The sequence below is a fragment of the Salarias fasciatus genome, chromosome 17, assembly GCF_902148845.1.
Source record: "Salarias fasciatus chromosome 17, fSalaFa1.1, whole genome shotgun sequence".
NCBI classification, from domain to species: domain Eukaryota; kingdom Metazoa; phylum Chordata; class Actinopteri; order Blenniiformes; family Blenniidae; genus Salarias; species Salarias fasciatus.
Window position 1 is genome coordinate 6985315 of NC_043761.1, and position 22604 is coordinate 7007918.

Genomic DNA, 22604 nt, shown 5'->3' on the forward strand with positions numbered 1-22604 from the left:
TACATTAGCTATTGGCGTAGTTTACTTATTTATTAATTATTTTTAGTAATGCTTTTCAAGTCTTTTTTTTATCATTGCATTGATTTTTTTAATTAAAGTATTTTTTTCAGGGAGTAATCAATAACATCCTGGTTACATATTGACAGAACAATCTGGTGCAGTGCAGCTCGACATAACTCAGCTGGCTCATGACGACTGTGAGATATGGCAGCGCTGGAGGAGAATTTCTACTCTGGTCTTTGAACTTAACATTTTGGTAGCTTCATTAAAAGCCTTTTAGAGGTTAGTGGTTGATACTCCTGATATTCAACGGGAAATCAGTTATCAGAGCCAACAAGGACTAATAAACAGTCAAAAATCTTCAGTCTGAGACAAACAAACCATTTAAAAGAATCTCCCCATTTTGCTCTGATGTATCAGGATCCTGGTTTGCTTTCTTTTTCTTTCTTTTCCGCACAGCCCAGTATGTCACAACATTTATCACAGTTATTAAGTTTGAATGCCACAGCAGCGCGGGTGACGGTGTCATTAACGTAGTGGGTTTGCCTCACGCATACAATTATCCGCAGACGGGGTTTCCCTCGGCACTCGGCAGACACCTGTGGAGCAACACTGATACAAATAGCCGAGTTGGGAAGGTTGCAGCCAGTCAGACACGCGATAATCAACTTTGATGGTGCCTACATGAGCCAGTTATGGTCTGACTGAAACCTGTGATTCTCCGGCTAAAGAACCACTTCCCCTCCACAGAGGGAGCGCGCGTAACCACGGAAACCATCTGTAAAGCCACACAAAAGGAGGGAGCAAGAGAAAAAAGAAAAAAAAAAAGAAAAAAGGACGGGGCACCAACACTCCGGTCGACTACCATTGATTTACTGTTTGAGAGAGAAGGGGAGAGGAGAGGGGTTGATGTGGACAGAAGATGGACTGAGTGTTTCACTTCACCGTCACTGACTGAACTCAAGCAGTGTGATACCAGCGCCACACGAATCCTTCTTTTTTCTTTCTTTTAGGATGAGCGTGCTTGTGTCCGGCCTAATTGTCGACACGGAGATGGGAAATTGAGAGGAAAGTCCCCGAAGGTCCTGCCCCAAATCACGTGTGATATGGTTCATATTGGGTTCTTTACTCAGTGAAAGTGATCCATCTCCATACTCTCTGTACCGGTTACTGGATCCCTTTCCCCTCACTTCTCTCCGTATGGTCAACAGAAACCAATATCAACGTTACACTCATTTGAAGAGCTGAATAAGTTCCACACAATTTGAAATGAACAGATAATCTTTTGTACTTCGATGAGAAGTGATTTTTGCTTCGCCAAATAGGGTTGATTTCCTGGCAGATTCCGGTGGTTTTGTTAGGTTTGAGTCATTCCTGCTTTCTTGACACATGATATGGACTTCATGCCAGAAGCAGAACTGGAAGGAATACATTTTGCATTTGTATTCACGAGTTGTTCTTATTTAATTTATAGCCTACTCACTGATCTGATCTGTCTTCAGCAAAATGGAAGTTTTTGCTTTGTCAAGAATATTCAGACGGTCATGAAAACTACCATTGCTTGTTGAAATTTGATAAAATAGCTTTTTATTTTGGAAATAATACAAAAAGGTGTGAAGTAGATTTCAGTTAGAAATCCATTTTACAGTAATCTCGTGACTAAATCCATACTTAAAGGGAAACGTATGGTTTTCACAGCCAAGTATTGAGCCATGTTTTCTGTTGTTTCCCACCACCGACTCTGGGTTATCAGTGAATTTAAGAGCATCTCTCACTTCCTTTATCCTGTTTGTCTCACAGCTCCTTTCTGTGTGAAATTTGAATGTTCTCCTCGTGTGTGTGTGTGTGTGTGTGTGTGTGTGTGTGAGTTTTCTCCCAAAAGAACACATTTGAGGTTGTGAGGTGAGAGCGCAAACCACTGCACCACTGTGCATCCCAATTCATCTTTTATGGCACAAGTTGCCACGGTGCAGGGGACGGAAGGACCCAAGCGCAGGCAGCACGGGGTGTGTAGAACTTTTTTATGTTCAGGGACACGAGAAGGCAGGACCGAGCTGAGCTGAGCTGAGCTGATGCAGGCATGGACACACGAGCAGAACACGACAGACCCACAAGGAGCCGACAAGAAGCAGCAAGGGAAGCAGGGCTTAAATAGATGTGAACACAGGTGTCACACATTAGGGTGGTAACGAGGCAGGTGACTATGGAGAACATGAGGAGCAGGCAGAAACAGGTGAGACGGCGCAATTGGAGGTCACTTGTGAATTACTGAATAATCTTCCTGCTGCTAAAGCCTCACAAGTTATTTAGTCCCCAAAAGAACGAACCGCATTTCTGAAACGCCAACAAGACTCCTTGACCGCATCTCGTTGGGGCTTCCGACTGATCCAACTCGCATCATGCCCAAAACATTAGCTCAATTTTAGCATGTTTATGTCATTTTGCTAAAACGCGGATCCTCAGCTGAACCCGCTTCTTGTTTGTGCAATCCGCTTATGCAATACTAATTACACACATCTGACCAGGAACACGTGATTTTGGGAAGATTTGGCATCAAATTTCCCCAATAAAGGCCTTTATTAACATAGACAGGCAGGCTTTTCTTTGCTCTTTTATTAGGTTTGTATTTTTTACTCTGTGTCTTGTGGGGTGAACAGTTTGCGAGGCCGGAATAATAAGGCATGCCACTGTCACCGGAGCCCATCTGATTTGCTTCTCTTGTTGCACACAATGTAACACACACCAGACATCACACACACACACACACACACACACACGCGCCCGAGGACATGGTCGCAGGGTCTCGCCATTTTTGTTTTCCACCCTGTGTCGTTTTAAGTGTGTTGGAAATCTTGTGTTGGGCCATCAAAGCGGCGTCCTAACCGTTAATGGTTTTACAGCTTGTTAGTTAGTTTTACCCTGCTCAGGAGGAGGGTGTGTGCGTGCGCGCGCGTGTGTGTGTGTGTGTGTGTGTGTGTTGAAGAGAAGTGTTGTGTCTGCTGAAGAACGAGGAGTTTCAGTGTTTAGGAGTGTGTCACTGGACGTTTAGTTCACACGGACGCCTAAAAATGCACGCCGGTCGACAATGGACGCGTCTTAGCGGGAGGCGGCCGTGTGTAGTGCAGATTGACTCACATACACAAACACACACAAGCGGCAAACCGGCGTGTCGATAGTCATCTCTCTTTCTGCCCCTCTCTCTGGGAGTCCGGCGAGGCCTGGCCTAATTGAGCTGGCCTCAGGAAGCCCATCATTAGCCCCGCTGCTCCGGTCACACATGGCCACCAGATGTGAGTCCAGCCACAATGGAACGCAGAGTGCCACTCTTTCTTTCCATCTTCCTCTCCCTCTCTCTCTCTCTCTCTCTCTCTCTCTCTGACTCAGTCTGTCTCTCTGTCACTCCTCAGCCTAATAAACTGGCTTTTGTCTCCATGCCGCCATTGTCCGTTAAGCCTACCGCTGCCCGCTGTAAGAGAAGTCATTGGGGCCTGAATGTGATGCTTTGTCCCGACAATAGACAGAAATAGGAGAGGCAGAAGAGGGGGAAAGAGAGGGGACAGAGGGAGAGGGGGGGGGGGGCTAGCTAAAGAGGTTCTCAATGCACTCTCTGGAATTTTTATGGCTTGTTTTCGCCGTTTCAGAATTCATTGTAGTGGGGCGATGAAATACACGTCGCACTTTTCCACCCTCCCATAAACCTCACTGTCCACGGCAAGATATCTAATGTCTATATGACCAGTTTAGTCTCGTTTGATCCCTTCCATACAGTCTTTTGTCTGATGGCTTCTTTCATTGAGATGTTTAAAATGAACCCGGGTTCAAGTTCAGTTGCATCCTGAAGCTGAACTACTCTGCTGAGATTAGGAAATTGGCCATGATGGAGCTTTTTAGAAATAAAGGAAACGACTTGAAGACTTCAAGGAAATCCAGTTTGCATTATGATCACTCTCAACGGGAGGATTTGGGTTCCAAGACAAAGCAATCAAAGATCAAAGAATGATCAAAGACTGATCAAAGAATCAGTTGTTTTGCTTTTGTTTGTCAGTTTATTCCAAACCCTGAAGCGTCCGTGTGCCGCCGCGAAGCTTCCGCTCCGCTGTGACGAAGCAGGTCAGTCACGAGAGCATCCATTGAGGCTGAACTCCAACCCCGCATTAGATGTGGCCTCGTTTCATTCTTGTTGCAGCCCGGCTCGGCCCTCGTCTTTCACTTGTTGAAGCATACTGTCGTCTAGTATAAAGAGATACGCGAGTTACCTGCGGGTAAGATGTTATATCGAGCTGAACAAGCTTGTTTTCAGATTTTCAGTGGCATTAACCCATTCTCAGACCCATACCAACAAAGCAATCAAGGTGATCGAATTCAGCGTCTTCTCGAAGGACACGTCCACAAGTGAACATGCAGAGGTAGGTAATGACCTGTTGACCCTGCGATCAAAGGACGAGCCTCTCTACCATCTGAGCCACAACCACATTTAAGTTGTGGAGCCGAGGCACATTGAAACACGAGTACAATTGCCCTTTATTCAGGTATTTGACAATCCTGTTGAGGTCGAAGATAGAAGAGAATTCAGTGCAATGCCGTTATTTAACTGTCCAAAGAAAACACGTCTCCTAACCGTTGCCTATAGTTGGGAGCGTTCTCTGCAATCCTTTCATGTTGTGCTCCTAATTCAGTTAATTAAAATTAGTCTAATCTTTAGGGATCTTGCTCAAGCTTAAAAATAGAAAGTGACAGAAATTTGGCAGGCATATGTCAACAAAGATCTCCACTCACTATCAGCTCTACAGCATTTAAATCAGATCCTGGTTTCTTCTGAGAGGCTGTGATTTTATTCCCCTGTCTTCTATTTTTCTAACTCTAAAAACGTCTTTATCCCTCAGCCACTTAGGCTAGGTGTGTGTGTGTGTGTGTGTGTGTGTGTGTGTGTGTGTGTGTGTGTGTGTGTGTGTGTGTGTGTGTGTGTGTGTGTGTGTGTGTGTGCGCGCGTGCCAGCGTGCGGGTTAAATTGTGGACGCGTGGCAGTACATGATAGATTTCGACGGCTGCCCTCATTTGAGACAAATGTAATTATCACGCGCGGCTGAGTTTTTTCTTATTATTAAAAAGTTAAGTCACTAATCTGTGAAGTTGTTCCTCGGCTGAATTAATTCAATTATCTGGCAGCGTGAGTTGCTATCAAGGTCTGACGTTTGTGTCCGTTTCCCCGCATTGTGCGATTGTGTAATATGCATATGCGTGTGCATGCGTTCCTGACATTAGTGTGTATTAATGCCCGCATGTTCCTGACGCGCCTTGTCGCATGGGCACGTGCACGATTCCTCGTATGAACGTATCGGTGCACACTCGCGTGGAAACGTGTGAGAATAGACGCCATGTTTTTTTTTTTTTTTTTTTGACTCCCACTGGATCAAGGCCTTTTATAATCCACTGAGCCGACATAATTCCACCTCACTTACAATGGATTTGTCTCTGCTTTGTCTCCTCATTATTGTCTCCATTCACATGATAAGCTGCTTCATGATTCCATTAGCATTCTCTTCTCGCCATCACACTATAGACGCGACATTTAAACTTTGGTGCTGTGGAATCAAAACTTTGTCAGCGGATTTATATATTCATAAAATGCTTGGGAACATTATCAAAGGTCACATTGCTGTTGAATATAATGGCTGGTCTCAGTCTGGCTTTTTTATTGTTGTTACACGTAATTCCCACAGCTAATTCGCCAAATGTCTGCGGATGTACGTCACATTCGTTATGTGAATCGAATCTGGAGTTCCAGCCGTATTGTTTACTTTGATAAAGGCATTTTTCTGCTGATCGGTGTTGCGATCGGAGCAGTGGATCACGTGGTCAGCGAGAGGTGACGTACACATCCAATTGTCAGTGTAAATTAAGCTTTACTACGGTGCTCGTCTGTAAAATCTGCTCTTCTTACCTGTTTTACCTTTATTTTCACCTGTCTCGACTCCCTGTCTTTGTGCTGGATTGTCATGGTCGAGACATCCCGCGTTCTTTTGGCGAACCTTTGGATTACCCCCTTCAGGATACCTTCGCCTTGGAATAAATCTTTAATGAACTATTGAACCATATTTCTCACAGCAGCAAAATATTAAGCATCGGGTTGTTCATCACACCAGCAAAACAAACAAACAAAAAAAAACAATACTAGATTAAACCATGGCTCGAGCACTTTTATTCAACTGAGTGTCTCTGGACTGTTTTTTGAAGAAAACAAAGCCCAAACTGACAGACTCCATCGAAGGTTATTCATAATCAAAGGGACACAACTGTGGCGACATGCACAGAGCAATTTGACTGTTTCTTTGTGGAGGCACTAACATGAAGATAACTAGCTCCGACCAGGACATTTCATACTTCACCAGCAACTCAATTGCCGAACTCCTGAGAGGAGATAGAAAATAAAGAGTGAACGTAGGTGGCACGCTCGCTTTTTCCACATTAACCGTGCCCACTTGAAATTTCAGAGACATCACACAATAGTTTTCGAGTGCCAAATGAGACAAAAGCTCTGCCCAGATGATGTGTCGAGAACAAGATGCGAGTACTCCCAAACCGGCACCGGCAGAGAGGAATAATTTCTGTTTCTCTAGCTTATATCAACCTCTAGTAATTAGTGATGAGGAAGGTCCGGGATCCAAAAACATGCAAGGGTCAAAACCAAACATACGAAGGCCGTCGTGCATATTATAGTAAAACCATAAACAGATTAACTTGAAAACGGCAAGATTGTGAAGGAAAAAAATCAAAAAATACTAAAATAAGAATGCCAACTGTCATCGATAGTTAAAGCAACGGATGTTTGATTTCAGCAGTATTTTATACTCCACAGATGTTTGTGCGATTGTTCACTGTCGACTCGTTAAAATCGTCATTTCGAAGTTTTGTACCGCAGAGTCACGTATTGAGATCTTTTATCTCAGAGTGTCAACTGCCTTTCGACATGCTGCATTCATACGGCTGCTTTGTTTGGATTGTTTCACTGCAACTCAGCCCCCAAAAAAGTTGTGGGCAATGCTACAAAGGGAAAAAGACATAGCAACTAAAAAGCTGTGTGGAACAGGCTGGTGTTTTATCGTTTTCAGTCTGAAAACCACTTAAATGCTGATAAGGGAGCATGGATCAACTCTTTCTGTTACACCAGTTATATTAGCACACAGTTTGTTTTTGTTTCTTTTTTTCCAGAATAGCCAAAATAACGTTAATAAATTGAAGACAGAACTTTGCATTTATCAGATAGATAGAATCACAGCTAAGCTACAGAGAAAAAAACATCATAACAGACTTCATATTGGAAGAAATGGATTTTTCTCTCCCATTGTAGTGCATTATTACTTCCAACTTTCACAATACCGCATTAAGGAATTTATATTTTCTCCTTTGATTGTACTGCACAATACTGGACTGTTTTCCTGGATCGGTCTTCAGTGTTGATTCCACCTCAATAGCTTCATCTTCTGCTTTCAGTCAAGGTCAGTCCTGTAGCGGCTGTTCCTAGAAACATTAATTGTAAACACAGACTTGGGATCTGAGAAAGTGAAGTCCACGTTCATATTTATTAGTTCAAATCAAATAAAATGTAATATTTGCTCGCAAAATCCAGACAGTCTGAAAAATTTTCTGGAGGACATGCTTTGGGATTCACTCTGGAGGCCGGCATTGTTGTTATTGTCCGTCATGTTTTCACAGCCTCCAAAGACCGTTGTCATGTAAACGGACGCCCGAAATGCAATGAAACTTTCCTGTTTTCCACGCTTTTTGACACCTTTCTGAAGTTTGTGCCACAGAAGCTCGTCTGTTGAATGGGCAGTCAGTATTATTCCACTCAGTTGGTCTTAATATTATGGTTGACAGGTGAAAAAGACAAACTTCAATAACTCAGTAAAGCCAAAAGTCTTTAAGTACATCTTTTCTTCTTATCTCTATTTTTTTCTGTCTGTCTGTCTCTGTTCCTGTCAGACATGCTAATGCGATCGATCCTCGTGGAAACAGGACAGAACCGTCCACAGATAAGAAGACAATGCTTGCAGCGGCCCATAGATTTCTTCCTGGTGCTCTGAGAGGTGTGTTGCGGGCTGTATCGGAGTTCACGGGGTTCTCACAATCTGTTGCCTTGCGGATCGTATTGACGGGCTCCTCCGGGCTCGGCCCGACCGTCTGTTTTTATCAGAGAGAGAATGGCAATCCGTGGCACACGGATACAGTCCAAGTGTGTCTCCACGAATTAGATTTTGTGTTTGTACAATACAGATGGCGCGGTGTGTATCGCTGATACGTTTATTGTGAGGCTCAATGGGAAGCAAAATGAAATTTGTATTATTTTTTTTTTTTTTCCCTCTTTTCTTTTCTTTTTTGCATCTGTATGAGTCACAGTGTTCGTGACAAAGGTTGCGTAATTTATTTATCTAATGTCAAGGTCCCAAACAATGATACTCCAGTGTCAAGGTTGGCAGTGACGGTTGCCATGGAGACGCTGGCAAACAGATCTCACAGATCTGGGCTCTCTTTCTCCTCTCCAAAAGGAAGGGAGGCTTTTGGCGATTGGAGAGCAGAGAGGCATCTTTTTTTCTTTTTTTTTTTTTTTCTGCTGGTAGAGTGGTGGATATTGATCAAGAATCGAACCCATGTCGCTTAGTAGAGAGGCCTAATGCACTTTCGACCCAAAGTAGAAAGAGATGGAAAAAGCGTAAAATATAAAGGAAGACCAGCTACAGTGTATCACAGTGAGGGGAGAAGAAAAAAAAAAAAAAAAGCGGAGACGAAGAGACAAAGAAGGAGGCTGGAATAAAGAGAGAGTGTTTTTTTAAGAGCAAATCAATTAGGCCTTTGCTGTCTGCTTCTATATGAAAAGAGCCAGTGCATCATCAGAACACCTGTACATACAAGAAGTCAGCCAAATACATATATTCTACACACACACACACACACACACACTGAGTGTGAGCCTTACCTGCTCAGTCTGTCACGCAGGAGGGAGAGTAGTTAAGTGAAACGTGTTGAGCTCTCTCAGGTAATTACATCTCCATGCTAATGTCTAATTAGACAGCTCAGAGGGGACTCATCTGCACTGCATTAATTAATGCAGTCAATCCACAACTTACATGCGCGCATATTCAGGGGCGAACACACAACAACACACGCATACACACACACACACACACACACTCGAGCAGGCGTCCCAAACCATCCAGCCGTGGCTCGTACACATTTTTGTGTGAATAAAATCAATCAGGGGTGTTACACAACGGGCTGTTTGATTGTGTGTGTGTGTGCATGTGTGTGGTCGGCGCTCGAACACGCGGTGTTAGAAAATTCATCCCGCGCTCGTGTTTATGTAAATACAGCGAGACATTCAAGTGGGCACACGCTGTTTTTTTTTACATTATGTATTTTTCACTTTGAGATTATTATGAGTTTATTAATCCTGCGTCTTCTGGTCCTGTCAATAGTTGGGAATAAATCATGTCTAAGGAGACGAGGGTAAAGACATCACATGAAATCAGCCACTAATTATAATAGGAATAAGTCAGCAGTTCCCAACCTGCGGGGAAAATCCACAGGGTTGCAAGATTTAGAATTTATAGCTTTGCAACACATATTTTTCCACTTCAAATGATTAGCTGACCAGTCAAGTGGCTGACTGACAGACAAGTAAAGCCTGTAATCATAAATGGATGTTTTTACATAATTTCTTCTTGAGAAGCCATTTAAAAAAAAAAAAAATGTCTGTAAGCTTTGACAGCTGTTGCTACGATAGCAAAGAGTATCATCAGCATCCGATTGTCGGTACAGGTCTCATCAGATGATTGAGAGCAATGAAATATCACGTGCGCACACACTGACACACAAATACACACAGTTTATTATTCGCCAGCATTTCTAACTAATATGAAACTGTACGAACTGTACCTTGTTCCTGTTGCACATTTTTTGGCCAGTTACTCAGTTGTACTGTCACTCAGGTAAATCGCTGGAATGTTGCATAAGAAAGACTGAAAGTACGAAGGATAAAAAAACTATATGGATCAACTTTTTCAGGCAGCTGCCATCGTGTTGATGGAAACTTCTGTTTTCTATTCAGTCTAACCCCCCCCCCCCCATGCTCGTGCAGTTTGCATCTACGCCAAAGCGCATTCATCATCACACAATTGAGCAAACATCTTTACCTCCACAATAGCAGCAACAGGCTGCAGTTCTTCTTCAGAGAATCTCCTTATGTGCTTTTGTGTGAAGAAAATCTTTTTAAGTCAACCATCTTCAATTCTGAAAACTTGTGTCAGGGGTCAGCCTGTTCAGATACATTGTTCCGTTCCCATACTTACCTATAAATGAAGCAAATAATGTTGCTAAATGGAATCAAAGAAACGTTATGCTTGGCGATAAATGAGCCCCCACATGAAGACACAAAAGACGCTTCAGCTTGCCGAGCGACTGGGAGTCTCCGGGTCTCCATTTAAAGCCGTTCAACACATTGTTGTGGTCGCTGTTTTGGTGCAGAGATTAATTTTGACCCTAATTTCACCCCGTGTCACCCACGGGGCCGCTAAGACCGCCTGACGGCACCCTGCATTGTGCGCCTCTGCACGTGCCAGTACAGTGTGTGTGTGTGTGTGTGTGCGGCGTAATCTATTGACCCCGGGGTTTTTACAGTAGTGATGAGAGGTAACTGGACTAATTCACTGTCCTACTGTGAACGTCTTGTGTAATTAAGGCCAACTTGTCAGACGGGTCATGCCTCTGTGTCGCCCATTCACTCCCGCTCTCTCACTGTCGGCTCCAAGCACCAGTTTATTTAGAGGGTGTGAATGTGTTCGCGCAGTTTGAAGAATCTTTAATTTTCCCAACTGGGATTCACAGCTCTCCCTTGTGTGTGCGCACACACACACACACACACACACACACAAAGCACATGCACCAGTTACCTAAAAATCTGTTGTGCTTTTATGTTCCCAGCATGCTTTGTTGATTCGACATGACTCGGGTTAATATTCCACCGTGCTTTTTTTTTTTCTTCTTCTTCTTTTTTAAAGAGTTACACAACCGTGCGAGTGTCGAGCTTGAACCCGTTCACCTTCAAACCATCAACTCACACGAACTGGTAGTGAACATCTGCCATTCAAATGTTTGTTCTTCTAAGTACTGGAAATGACTGTTGGTCAGGAGCAAAAGCAGATTCACAAGACTGATCGTGGTTGAATCTAAAAACAAACGTTGCAGGATGGTTATTTTAACAGCTCATCATCCGTCGGGGTAAATGGCACTGCTATGAACGCTTGGCCACCATGAGCAGCCACCCCTGTAGTAACTTTTCTGACACCTCCTGCTGAAAATCCAGAATAGTCAGAAGGATTGTGAGGCCCCCGGCTTTAAGGTCTGTTTTGTTTTCAGACAGGAAATCAAGATAAAGCGAGCTTTTGCCCTCCTCTATGGAAGGTTGAGCACCTCAGGACACCTGCAGTTACTGTTTGACAGATGTGCCGCCCCAGAATAAGCCCCGATCAAACGGTGGTCGTCATCCACCTGCTCCTAAGTTTGAGTGATCTGTATGTTCGTCTTGCCTGAAGTTTGCGCCCGATGCCCTCCTGAACATAGCTTTCAATGATCTGAACTCTGACCCTCCAGTCAGAACTTGTTATTTTAACCTTCGCTGCCCTGGACGGTCACCGCCGAGTTTATTTTGTTAATCTCTTCTCAGAAATACAGTTTTGTTGAAGCGTCTTTGGCTTCCCACAGTTCTTTGGTTGTTGAGTCTCATTTATATCCAACAATTATATATAACAGCATAGGTTTGGTGAATTAGAAAAAATGTATGTAGGATTCCCTGGAAGTCTGGAAAACATAATTTCTTCTGTTTCTGAACAGGTTGTATGGAAAATGGATTCTACATCCATTTAACTTCTGTACCTGCACCAGGAGGTTTTCATTGTCGACGCAGAGAAAAGTTATGGATGCGTATGGAGAACTGAAAATAAAAATTCAAGAGGAGGCAGGAACGCTAACCACTGCGACTACCTGCACGGTGAAATCATTTATTGGCTCAAAACTAATGCCGATCTCCTTTCCGAAACCAAGAGAAAAGCCTTGGGAGCTTGGCATGGCTACAGCACACACTGAAATCACAAAGCGAGCAGCAGAATGTAAATGTCAGAGATCTGAATGGGACTGACTCCCCTCCTGCAGAGGCTTCTTTAAAGAGTTCTCCATCATTTGAACATAATCTGGAAACTTTGACTCAGTGTTTTGTTCAAGATGAACTTCATTTTTAATGGTGACTCCTCTCTTTTAATCAGAGGGATGAAAATAAACCCAAACTGTGAAATCTGAAAGTCGGTTCTTTGATAGTGCCACCTTCATTAAGAGACCGTGTTTCAGGGTTAACAACCCTGCATTCGTTTAATTATACTTAAAGAATTGTTTCTTTATTTTATTATTATTATTCCTCTTTGTGTTAAACATAACAGTCAGAATATGAGTGTGTGTGTGTGTGTGTGTGGATGACACACTGTACGGTGTGAAGGAATCTCCTATCCGGAGTCTTCCGTTACAGAGGCGTATCTCCATCAGACCACAGCGAGCAGAAATCTGCTCACTAATTACAGCCATATAAATCAGGAGTCGTAATTATGCTAATTAGAGCGCTAACTTCCTCTCAGAAGCCTACACCAACAAAGGCGACGGTATCGGATGATGCGGCGTGTTAACGAGCCTGTCAACTTATCTGACACAAGCTAATTACTCGGCGGGACTCGTCTGCGTTCGGGAGGAGGGCGAGGTACGGGAGCGCCTGCTTTTTGAGGGTGCAGCACCTCCGGCTGCTACCCCGGGTGATACGCGGCTTGAACTGCATTTACAGGTGAAAGTACTGCTGTTAAGGAAAGTGCAAACTGAAGCTCTGACTCGACCTTAAGCTGCGTGTGTGTGCTGTGTGTATGCGTGCGTGCGATACGGCGAGAAGAGCAAGGCGAAGACGCGTCATTTAAGCCTCTGTTCGAGGTGTGTGTCACACACAGAAAACCTCTGACCCGACACAGACGGTAAAATCCATACATGCTCACTGACAACCCCTGAATTCTGCGATTAACTTCTGCCTCTCTGTCCGTCTGTGTGTCGTCTCTCCGTCAGTCTGGCTGCGTATCCTGCCGGAGTGCCTCCGAGCCTCGGAGTCGGTAGAAGTTCGGGGTGATGAGGAACACGGAGCCTGAAGACAGGTGAGCGAGGAAGAGCGGGAAGTGGTACAATGAGCTGGAGCAATATTCTTGGCAGAATTAGACCCTCGAATGGAATTCTCGAAGTTGCGCGTTGAGAGCGGGAGCGTGCGTCTCCGTCAGCCTGGCCTTTGCGGGGACGTGATTGACGGCTGTAGACGTCGCCTGATCTGATCGGCGCGTCGAGGTCGGCGAGCCCGACTCGGCTCATCCGCTCCTCCGAGCAACCTGGACACGAGTGAGTGGGAGGGATATCCCAAAAGGATGCTGGTGATTCATGGGAGGCTGACAGATAAACATGAGTCAAGCACGTTTCTGACATGCAGGAAGGCAGGTGGCGAACATGCCACCAGAGCCTATTTCCATCCGCCGACAACTTCTCTGCCGCTTGTTACCGATCAGAGTTGCTAAAAATGTTGCTCTGTGCATGACTACCACCTGCTGTCTACCTTCGTCTCCTCCCTCCCTCCTCCTCCTCCTCCTCCTCCTCCCTCCCTCCCTCCTCCTCCGTCTGACTGTGCGGCTCAAAGTCCCGCTCAATTTCACCAAGTCATATTTTCTCGCTCTCTGACAAATATTTAATGTGATCTAACGAGGCCAGATGAAAACAGCTGTGTAGCAGCAGCCGTCCATCACTTCCATCCTGTCTGCCTCTTTTTTTCTTTTTTTTCCCCCCTCTGATATTTAAACTCCTCTTTCCAGAATTTTGACAATGGGGCCTTTTTTTCCTCACTCTGTTGTAATTATTTCACCCCGTGTTATATGTGGCATGATTTGCGCCTCTCTCCTTTCTTTCTCTCCTCTCCTCTCCTGTCCTCTCCTCTCTCATTCCTCCCTCAATCTGTCTCTGTGTTCAGTATGCGGTGCTGAGAGGGCATCATTACGGAGCCCGTATTTGAGTCATTTTGATTTAAGCAGCCAGACAATGGCCTGTTGATTGAAGCAACCAGAAGGCAGACAATAGGGTTCTATGCCACATAATGCGCCACCATTTTTTCTGAGCTCCCCGCTTTCAGAAAAGGGCCCCGGCTCTCCATTGTGCCTCTCCCGGAGGGAAAAAAATGGTGCTTGGGGAGGAGGAATATTTTCCCGTGGTATGTCATTATTTTGCAAATTTCTATTATCTCATCATGTTGTCTTCATTGTAATTGCAGCTAATTAGGAGGCTAGTTAGGAGCCCGGGCTTTGAGGCTGGCTCGGCTGCTGAAAGGAGCCCACCGATTATGGCCCCGACAAGAGAGGAAGCAGGAGAAAAGGGGAGATTAATGCTGTTACCCAGGAGACACTGGCTTCCATCTGCGGGGAACAATGCAGTTTTGTTTTCTCCGGGATCCTGCTCAGATCAACAGAATGGGCGAGCTCTGCTCGACTCTGCTTGGCGACAATGCCCAATTCTGTCTTAACGTGGCTCAGGCAGAGTGCCCCCCCCCCCCCACCTCTCCTCACCTACCCTGCCTCTCCCCCTGCTCCTCCTTCACCTTCCCTCCCTCCTCCCTCCATCCCTCCCACTCCGTCGCTCTTGCCACCTTTCCTCCGGTCCAGCTTAGCGCCCTCAGCAAGCCGGCCAGCTCTCACCCCCCCCCCCTCCCCAGATGAAAGCGGCGCCATCCGTGGCTAGAGCTCCCAGGTCGCGGGAGGTCGCGCCCTCGTCACACACGGAGCGGCGAGGTTCGACTCCCCCCCGACGCCCGTCCAGCTCCAGAGCACTTCATGAAGTAATACACTCCCTCACTTTTGCTCTTTCTCCTTCCTCTCGTTCGCTCGCTCGGCTCACCGGCCCGTCCCACCCCTCGCTAAAACCCGAGGCGGGCCCCCTTGTCTCGGAGCAGGGGCCCCCGCGGCCCCCAGACACCTTCTTTGCAAAGAGGAGGGAGGAAACACAATGAGCGAGGGAGCCGAGTTTGGTACAGTACAAACACACGGAGGACAAGCAGGCTCGGAGAAATGAAAGGCCTTTGTCTGCCTTTGTCGGGGGGGGGGGGGGGGGGGGGGGGGGGGTTCAGGGGGTGGAGGGGTGCAGGGGGACACTGAGAACGAGGGAGAACAGGCGCTTATGGAGAGAAGGAGAACGAAACAGGGAGAGGAAGGAAATAGCAGGCTCGATCACACGAGCAGGAGCATTGTGATCCTGAGTGAGAAAGGTTTGGAGAGGAGCATCTCTCCATCTGGTCAAAGTAAAAAAAAAAAAAAAAACAGAGAGAGAGAGAGAGAGGGAGAGAGAGAGAGAGAGGGAGAGACGCAGCAAGGGAGCAAACAGAGACAGAATGAGAGAAAGTATTGAGTAAGTGCCAGTGACATCTGCTCCCGTGGGCACAACAATAAAACTCCCTGTAGATCAGCCTCACACTATATATGCTCACACAATGCATCGTCCTCAAAGCCACCAATAAGTGTGTGTGAGTGTGTGTGTGTGTGTGTGAGTGTGTGTGTAAATGAAGAAGGCTCTTATGTCCGCGAAGTGTTCCCACTAATCTTTGTAACATTCACCTACACAAAATCTAAATTAGCTCAACGTATAAAACCTCTCCTCTGCTTAGATCTCGTCTTCTCAATTCAACATTTGTTAACCTTCTTTTTTTTTTAAGTTCAAGGTTGAATTACTTGTGAGTTCAGCAGCTTTTTTTTTCCTTTTTTTTTTTTTTTAATGAAGCATCGACAAACAAGTTATTATATCTTCTCCAGTGAAACTCACACTTCTATCTACTGTCCGATCACTTCCGCTTCAGATGCTCTCATTGTATTAACGCTGTTGTTCGCATATTCTGTTTTCCCGCAATATGCACTGTTTTAAATAGACCTCCGGTCTAAACAGAGGAAAAGTGTTGCGTGGTGTTGCAAGAAACAGCCTACTTAAGCATCTTGTCTGTAAGTAATTACCGCTGAAGTCGTCTTGTTGATTTGACCCCTGTGAGAAAACGCATAGCATGATGAATGGCAAATAGCGGTTGTTTTTTAGTGAAGAACAAGCAAACTGTACGGCTCTGATGGGTTGCCATATGAGGAGAAACAAGTGTGTAGGATCTGAATGTGGCTTCGCATAGCAGCCGCACGTCCTGTGTTTATGAGCCAACGAAGCACCACTGGTACAATTAAACATCTTCCCTTTTAGACAGTATACAATGAAAGAAATCCCCGCCATTTACTCTGTCAGATATCTTGCCTTTTGTACACAACAAATGCTTTGTATATATTTTTTTTTTCTCTGTTAAGTGTTTTTTGGCCAAGGACCTGTTTTTGATTGGCTGAGAGATGATTGAAGAGAAAAAGAGTTATTTTTCTTTTCCATTTGGGGCTTTTGAAAAGTTGGAACTGTGAATAGTTGGAAAGTTATATGTACCTGCATCAGAAAAAAAAAGCCGACAAAACTTTAATCAAACAGCTTGAAATCCTAACAGATTCTGAAAGCGAGCAGACAAGGTAATCTGTGTTGTTTAGGGACCGCGGCGCACCCCTGCGCCATTTATCTTTGTGGGGAAAATTTCTCCCTGTTGCGTTTAATGTGTAGTCAAAGTGGAGAGGGCGAAACGCTACTCTCTAATTTTGCATGTCATCTCTCTCCAAATCACTTCAAACGCGACGGCTCTTGCCAAAGATTTCCTCCCTTTTTCTCCTTGCCTTTTTCCTTTTTCTGTCCCCTCTTTCTTTAGCGCCTTTGCTTGTTCCCCGAGTTGCCGTTGTCGCCGCCGCTCGGCGCCAGGAAATCGCGGGCATCTAAACAGCGGCGCACAATGTCGTAGGAAAAAGGCTCTAGAGTTTTACTTTCAGATGTCACTCCAATAGCACACATCTGCTACGTGCCGTGCATCTGCTAGGCTCTCCTGTCTCCGAGCGCCGATTGAACTGAAGACAGAAAACATCCTCATTATCGCGGGCGGCGAGCGAGCCGGGCTCCACCGGCAGCCCTTTTAATGCCGCACATGCAAATGCGCGCGCGGCGCCGTTCACACATGTTGACACGTGAGCGCACGTGAACGTGTACGCGCATGCCAAACCGCCGCCGTGTCATAAACAATGGTATTAAACAGCCATTGTGGCGGCGCCGACCGAGTGGCGTCTGCCATCCAGCCCGGCTTTCTCCATCCATTCCAGCAGCAGCGGATCAGACTAATTTCTCAACAATACCTCCTTTCTCACGTCTGACGCTCAATGGAGTCCCAGTAGAATACCATCACTCATTTTTCCTTCTATTGAACACCAAAAAGTCAAATCTTAAATCCAAATGGTCTAATTTAAGATGTTCTAGTTTGTTTTTAGTTCTTGAATTTTAATCCAGCATTTTGGTGAAAGGAAATTCTGATGTGAAGAACTAAAATGAGATGATTCAGAATCTTGGAGGACTATAAATACTGCATTCCAGAGCCGCTCCATGATTCATGTGAGGTATCCTGATATTTCCTGATTTTCAAGCCAAGCCAACGTGACAGCCAAATATTTGAATATGCAAAGGAAGCCCTGTAATCACCGGTCGAAGTTCAGGCTCCTACTCCACATTTGGTGAATCTTCATCGCTTTTTTTTTTGTCACCGTGACCCGGTTCATCACCCGGACCTGACGCAGGGGCGTTAAGTAGAAACTGAGTCTTCGCTTTAAATGGCCGCATTTCCCGGCCTGTCGCCAGAATCAAACACGACTAACAGAAACCCCCTGTTTGGCTCAGTGTCACTGTCCAAGACACATGCCACTTGTGTCACAGTCTCCTGATCCTGCGATTTTTACGCCTTTCTTTTACAAGTTTTGTAACAGTGGCGCCAGTGTTCAAATTCAAATACTTTGTTTATCAGTTTTTCCTGAAGAAGAAAGTATTACAAAAAAAAAAAACAGCTATAGTGTTATCAAGGATGAAGCGAGGAGGTGAGGAGGGATGTGTGCCAGAGCAGCCCGCTGAGTTAAAGTGTGTGTAAGCTGTATTAGTTGGCAGGGGTCAGCAGGGGTGAGCTTGTTCACCAGGTTAATAGCTCCAGAATGAACTGAGGACGCAGTAATAGAGTGATAACGTGGCCAGAGTTCAACGGAGGAGATAGGGAGACGAGAAGAATGGAGCGAGTAGAGACAAGGGGTGGATTAAGAAAGGATTAAACAAAAGAAAAAAAGGAAAAGAAGGTAAAAAAAAAAAAAAAAGATCAGAGCAATTGTGGTGGTTAAGTGGGAAACAGTGGTGGAGAATTGGAGATTTGTGCAAAAAAATAAAGGAATGAAAGGAATGGCTCAGGGAAAAGAAGGAAGGAGAGAATAAATCAATAGCTAATGACAGAGGTGAGGTTGTAGTAATGGAGGGGAAGTGATAAAGAAAGAGTGATAACCGAGAGCAGGAGAGCTGTGAATCAGAGAAAAGGGCTTTTTACAGCTTTGCACTGATCTGAAAAGGGAATTTCACCCGTCCGCTTTGGAGAAGACTGTCCTGAAAAAGGTAAGTATTACAAATCTGTGCAAGTAAACATATAAAACTGCTAAATGATGTTCTCAAGGGTTGAAGGTTGAACCGACAAAGCCTCAGGGTTTCTTTCCATGAATCAACAGTGACACCAGGAAGCGCCACAGGTTTTGGTGTGACGTTCTGCAGGATGTAAACAACAGCGTCTTCACAGCGCTCATGAGTATTTTTCTAGAATGAAGCGAAGGTCTGGAGTAGAGTCTTATTGGATGCAAAAATCTCATACGATCACAGGTTGAGATGAAAGCGGGTTACTGATACAGAAATAGTTCAAGAATTTACACGCTTGGCTAAAACTGAAGGGGCCTGAAAAAATGTTTTTGTTATGTCACAATGCCTTCAAAGATTACTTTCATAAAAACAGAAATCCCATTCATTCTTTCTCTGATGTTATCGAGCAGGCGACAGAAAAACAGTTAACAATAAGTTTCTGTGGAAAGGTTCACGCCAGGCCATTAAACTTTAATGCTACAAAGAACTTCCCATCGCACTTGCGACAAACAAAGGTAGCGGCTTTGCCTCGCGGTGCCCAACGCATCCTGTTTGTCGTTACTTTAAAAAAAGAAGAAGAAGAAGAAGAAAAAAAACCAAGTAGGTGCGTTTGAATGTTTGGATTTCTCTCCCTCATTACAGTGTGAGATTGATGGCAGAATAACTTATGCATACAAGACAAACAGTGCAACGAGCAAATTAGGCTTCACCTTATTGCCTTAAAGAGCACAAAAAGATGCATTCCACATCAAGAAGAGCCATTTTTAATGATAAATTCAAATGTTTTTATGTAAATATTGTTCTATTTACATCGCAAGTGAGGGGAGCGTGGTCCCCCGGTAGACAGCTCCTAGCATAAGGTGAAGACAGATGAGAATCAGAACCTCTGGACGGGTTAAATGATTAGATTCCTGCTCAAACACAACCGCGTGTGTGTGTGTGTGTGCGTGCGTGTGTGTGTGTGTCCGTGTCCGCAGTCTAATGACTGCGCTGTCTGCAGAGAGTGGAACACAGGAGGGAATTAGTCGTCATTGCATATCAAAGGCTCAGCCATTAGAGACACAGGGCAGGGTCTTCCTAATGAGAGAGGTACTGGGGGGTGTGTGTGCGTGTGTGTGCGAGTGTGTGCACTGGCACATGTGTGTTATGCCGTTGGGTCACAGTATATACATCGAAATCCGAGTTCTTCTTGTCATTTGTTTCCCATATTTGAGGAAAAAGTTCATCTTCGCCGATCGAGAGGCGCGCAGCATCAATGCGCACACCTAAAAAACATGTCCTCAGATGTATACAAGTCGGAGACGCGCAGCCCTGCCAGCCCCTCTGGCAGGCCTCGCCGTAGCTCTCAGTGTGGCACGGCGTGGGCAGAGGTGCCAGCGAGATGCCAGGGCTTTGTGTGCCACGCTCGATCAGCGCCAGCCATCGCACATACATGGCACACGATCCGCCGAAGGGCAGAGGACTCACACGCCCACCTGCACCTTCACCCATGCGCACGTCTAAATCCAACTATCTCCCCGCCATATGTGTGTACCTTGTCTGATTCGCCTTTATTTCCCTGTGTGGATGTGCGTGCACACGAGGGCTGATTGGCGATGCCCCCTGTGCCATCTGCAGCAACCCCCACCGCCGCCACATACACCCTTCCCACTCATCACAAGGGTGGGCTTAACCATCTGTGTGCCACTGTGTTCCCACAGCGAGGGAAGGGGGACTCGGGGGCTCCGCGGCGGCGGCAGTGGGGTTGCCATGACAGACACATGCATACAAATATAAGACGGGCACAATGCACCGTATGCTGACATTAAATGGAAATGTGACGCGAGACAGAGAGGTTATATCCCGGACTGCTCGCAATAACATGATCTCATGTCACTTAACTTTCACCTTGTTTTCAGCAGATAAACTTTTTCGGACTTAAGATATTTTACTGATGTTTGTATTCAACTATATATATTATCTATAATTCACCTTAACTACACAGACTAGCAGTGCGATGGCCGAAGAGCTGCAGGTGCTGAAGTTCCTTCATAAGAAAGTAATCACAGCTGCACAATGCCTTGTGGGATTTGAACCATCAGCTTTGCTTGCGCAGCCTGATGGCCACGACCACGACCACTGCCGTGGCTTTATACATCCAGCTCTGGGTTTGTAGATTAAAGCAAACTCTTGAATTTTAAAATACAATCCATACATTTTTTTTTTTTTCTTTCTCAGCTTTAAAACTTACAAGTGTGAAAGCAGTTTGAGAAACACACCGAGGTGTGAAAAGGCTATTCTGTTCCGCCCGGCCTCAAGTTCTAAATAAGAATAATTATTAAATCAATTCACACCAGGATCCGACAATACAGATGAAAGAATGTGTTCAAATGCCGTTCCCTAATGTGTGACATGCCTGTGGTAACGTTTCTCGGCCCTCGGTTGAACCAGGAGCACACACACACACACACACACTCACACACACTCTCACACACACACACACACGCGCGCGCGGCTCTACGCCTCCCCATTATTGAAATCCGATGTAAATAGCCTCTATAAAAAGGTGGTGAGTTGTGGTCTGGTAATGACAGTGTGGGTGTAGGCTGCACGCTGCTTTACGAACGCCGCTCGGTTTTAAGATGTTTAGGAAGCTTCACCACAACTGCGGCGGCGACGGTCCAACTGGCTCCCAGCTTTAAAACCTGAAGCCACAACATCTTTATCCCAATGTTTTTGTTAGTTTTCTTTTCCTTTTTTTACATTTTCAACTATTTTCTTCATCTTCCGTCCCGTTTATTCTTTGTACCGGTCTCGCTTTTGCAGCTTGTTTAGCTTTTATGACTTATCTCAATCCTCCCTCTTTCCGTCATCAAACAGGAGCACATATCGCGTTAAAATACTCAAACACCTCAACAGCTAGCATGAGAGCTTTCCTGCATGTCCTGTTGGCCTACCTGGCCCTCCGTAAACCGCACTCACACACACATGCGCGCACGCGTTTGCACGTACACACTCATTGCAATTCTGTCTCCATTGTTCCTCGTCTCGCACAGCCTTGATGATGAAAAAGAGAAAGCGGGAAGAAAAACTCCAAAGCGTCAAACCTCACACCCAGTCTGCTGTGCGATAAGATTTATTTTTCCAGCTGTGACATAGAAAATGAAAGTGGATTATTTAGTTCGAGAAAAATGACAGAATTAAATTAAAACTAGTAGGCGTTATTGTTAAGCAAGGAACATTGGGGGGCTTAAATATATAGGCTCAGCATAGCCCTCAGGCGGTGGATAGCACAATCTTCTCTTCTCTTGTTCTTGCGAATGGACTTAAAAAGCGCGCACACACACACACACACACATATATATATAAACAGCCTTCCAGGACCACAAAGCCTGTGTAGAAAATCAGAAAATCATTTCCTCCTCACTCTAGATTTCCTTATGCTCTCTTTCTCTCTCTTTTTCTTCTGTTCTCTTCGTCGTCCCCCTTCTCCCTCAGAGCAAGTACACAGGGGGCTGCCAGGCCGCATCAATCCCGGGCTGAGCTCGTGCCTTGACGTGGGGAAATACAAAGTGCAGAGATTTGGTGCATAAACATGTGCTCTTTAAAAAAAAAAAAAAAAAAAATACGGCAGCAGCGAGCAGAGGAGAGGGGGAACGGTGCCAAATCCCCCCATTCAGCCTCAGACCAAGGAGGCAACATCCCTGACAGCTTTGAGATGGGGGGGGCGGGGGGGGGGGGGGGGGGCTGTGAGTGGATGGGAAGAAGGGGAAGAATGAAGACGAGGGCGAGAGATAGTAACTGAGGGGGATACTGCGATAGAGGCGGAGGAAGAGGGAGAACATCAGCTCCTGGGGATAAAAACAAAGCTCAGGGAGTCTCAAAGTGATAATCTGCCGTATTTTCATATTTAAAGACGTGCGCTCTTCCTTATCTCGGTCACACAATGAGACCCGGAATAAACTCCTAGGTTT

At 45.4% G+C, this 22604-nt stretch overlaps 1 protein-coding gene across 6 annotated transcripts in view; it reads left to right on the forward strand.

Moving 5' to 3' along the window:
- sox5 (SRY-box transcription factor 5) overlaps positions 1 to 22604 on the forward strand; it is a 204515-nt gene that overhangs the window by 81854 nt on the left and 100057 nt on the right. For all 6 annotated transcript variants that reach the window (XM_030113519.1, XM_030113518.1, XM_030113520.1 and 3 more), the window contains one exon: positions 13147 to 13232. In XM_030113519.1, coding sequence (XP_029969379.1) covers positions 13207 to 13232 — 26 coding nt within the window. In that variant the 5' untranslated portion in view covers positions 13147 to 13206. The remainder of the gene's footprint in view (positions 1 to 13146; positions 13233 to 22604) is intronic.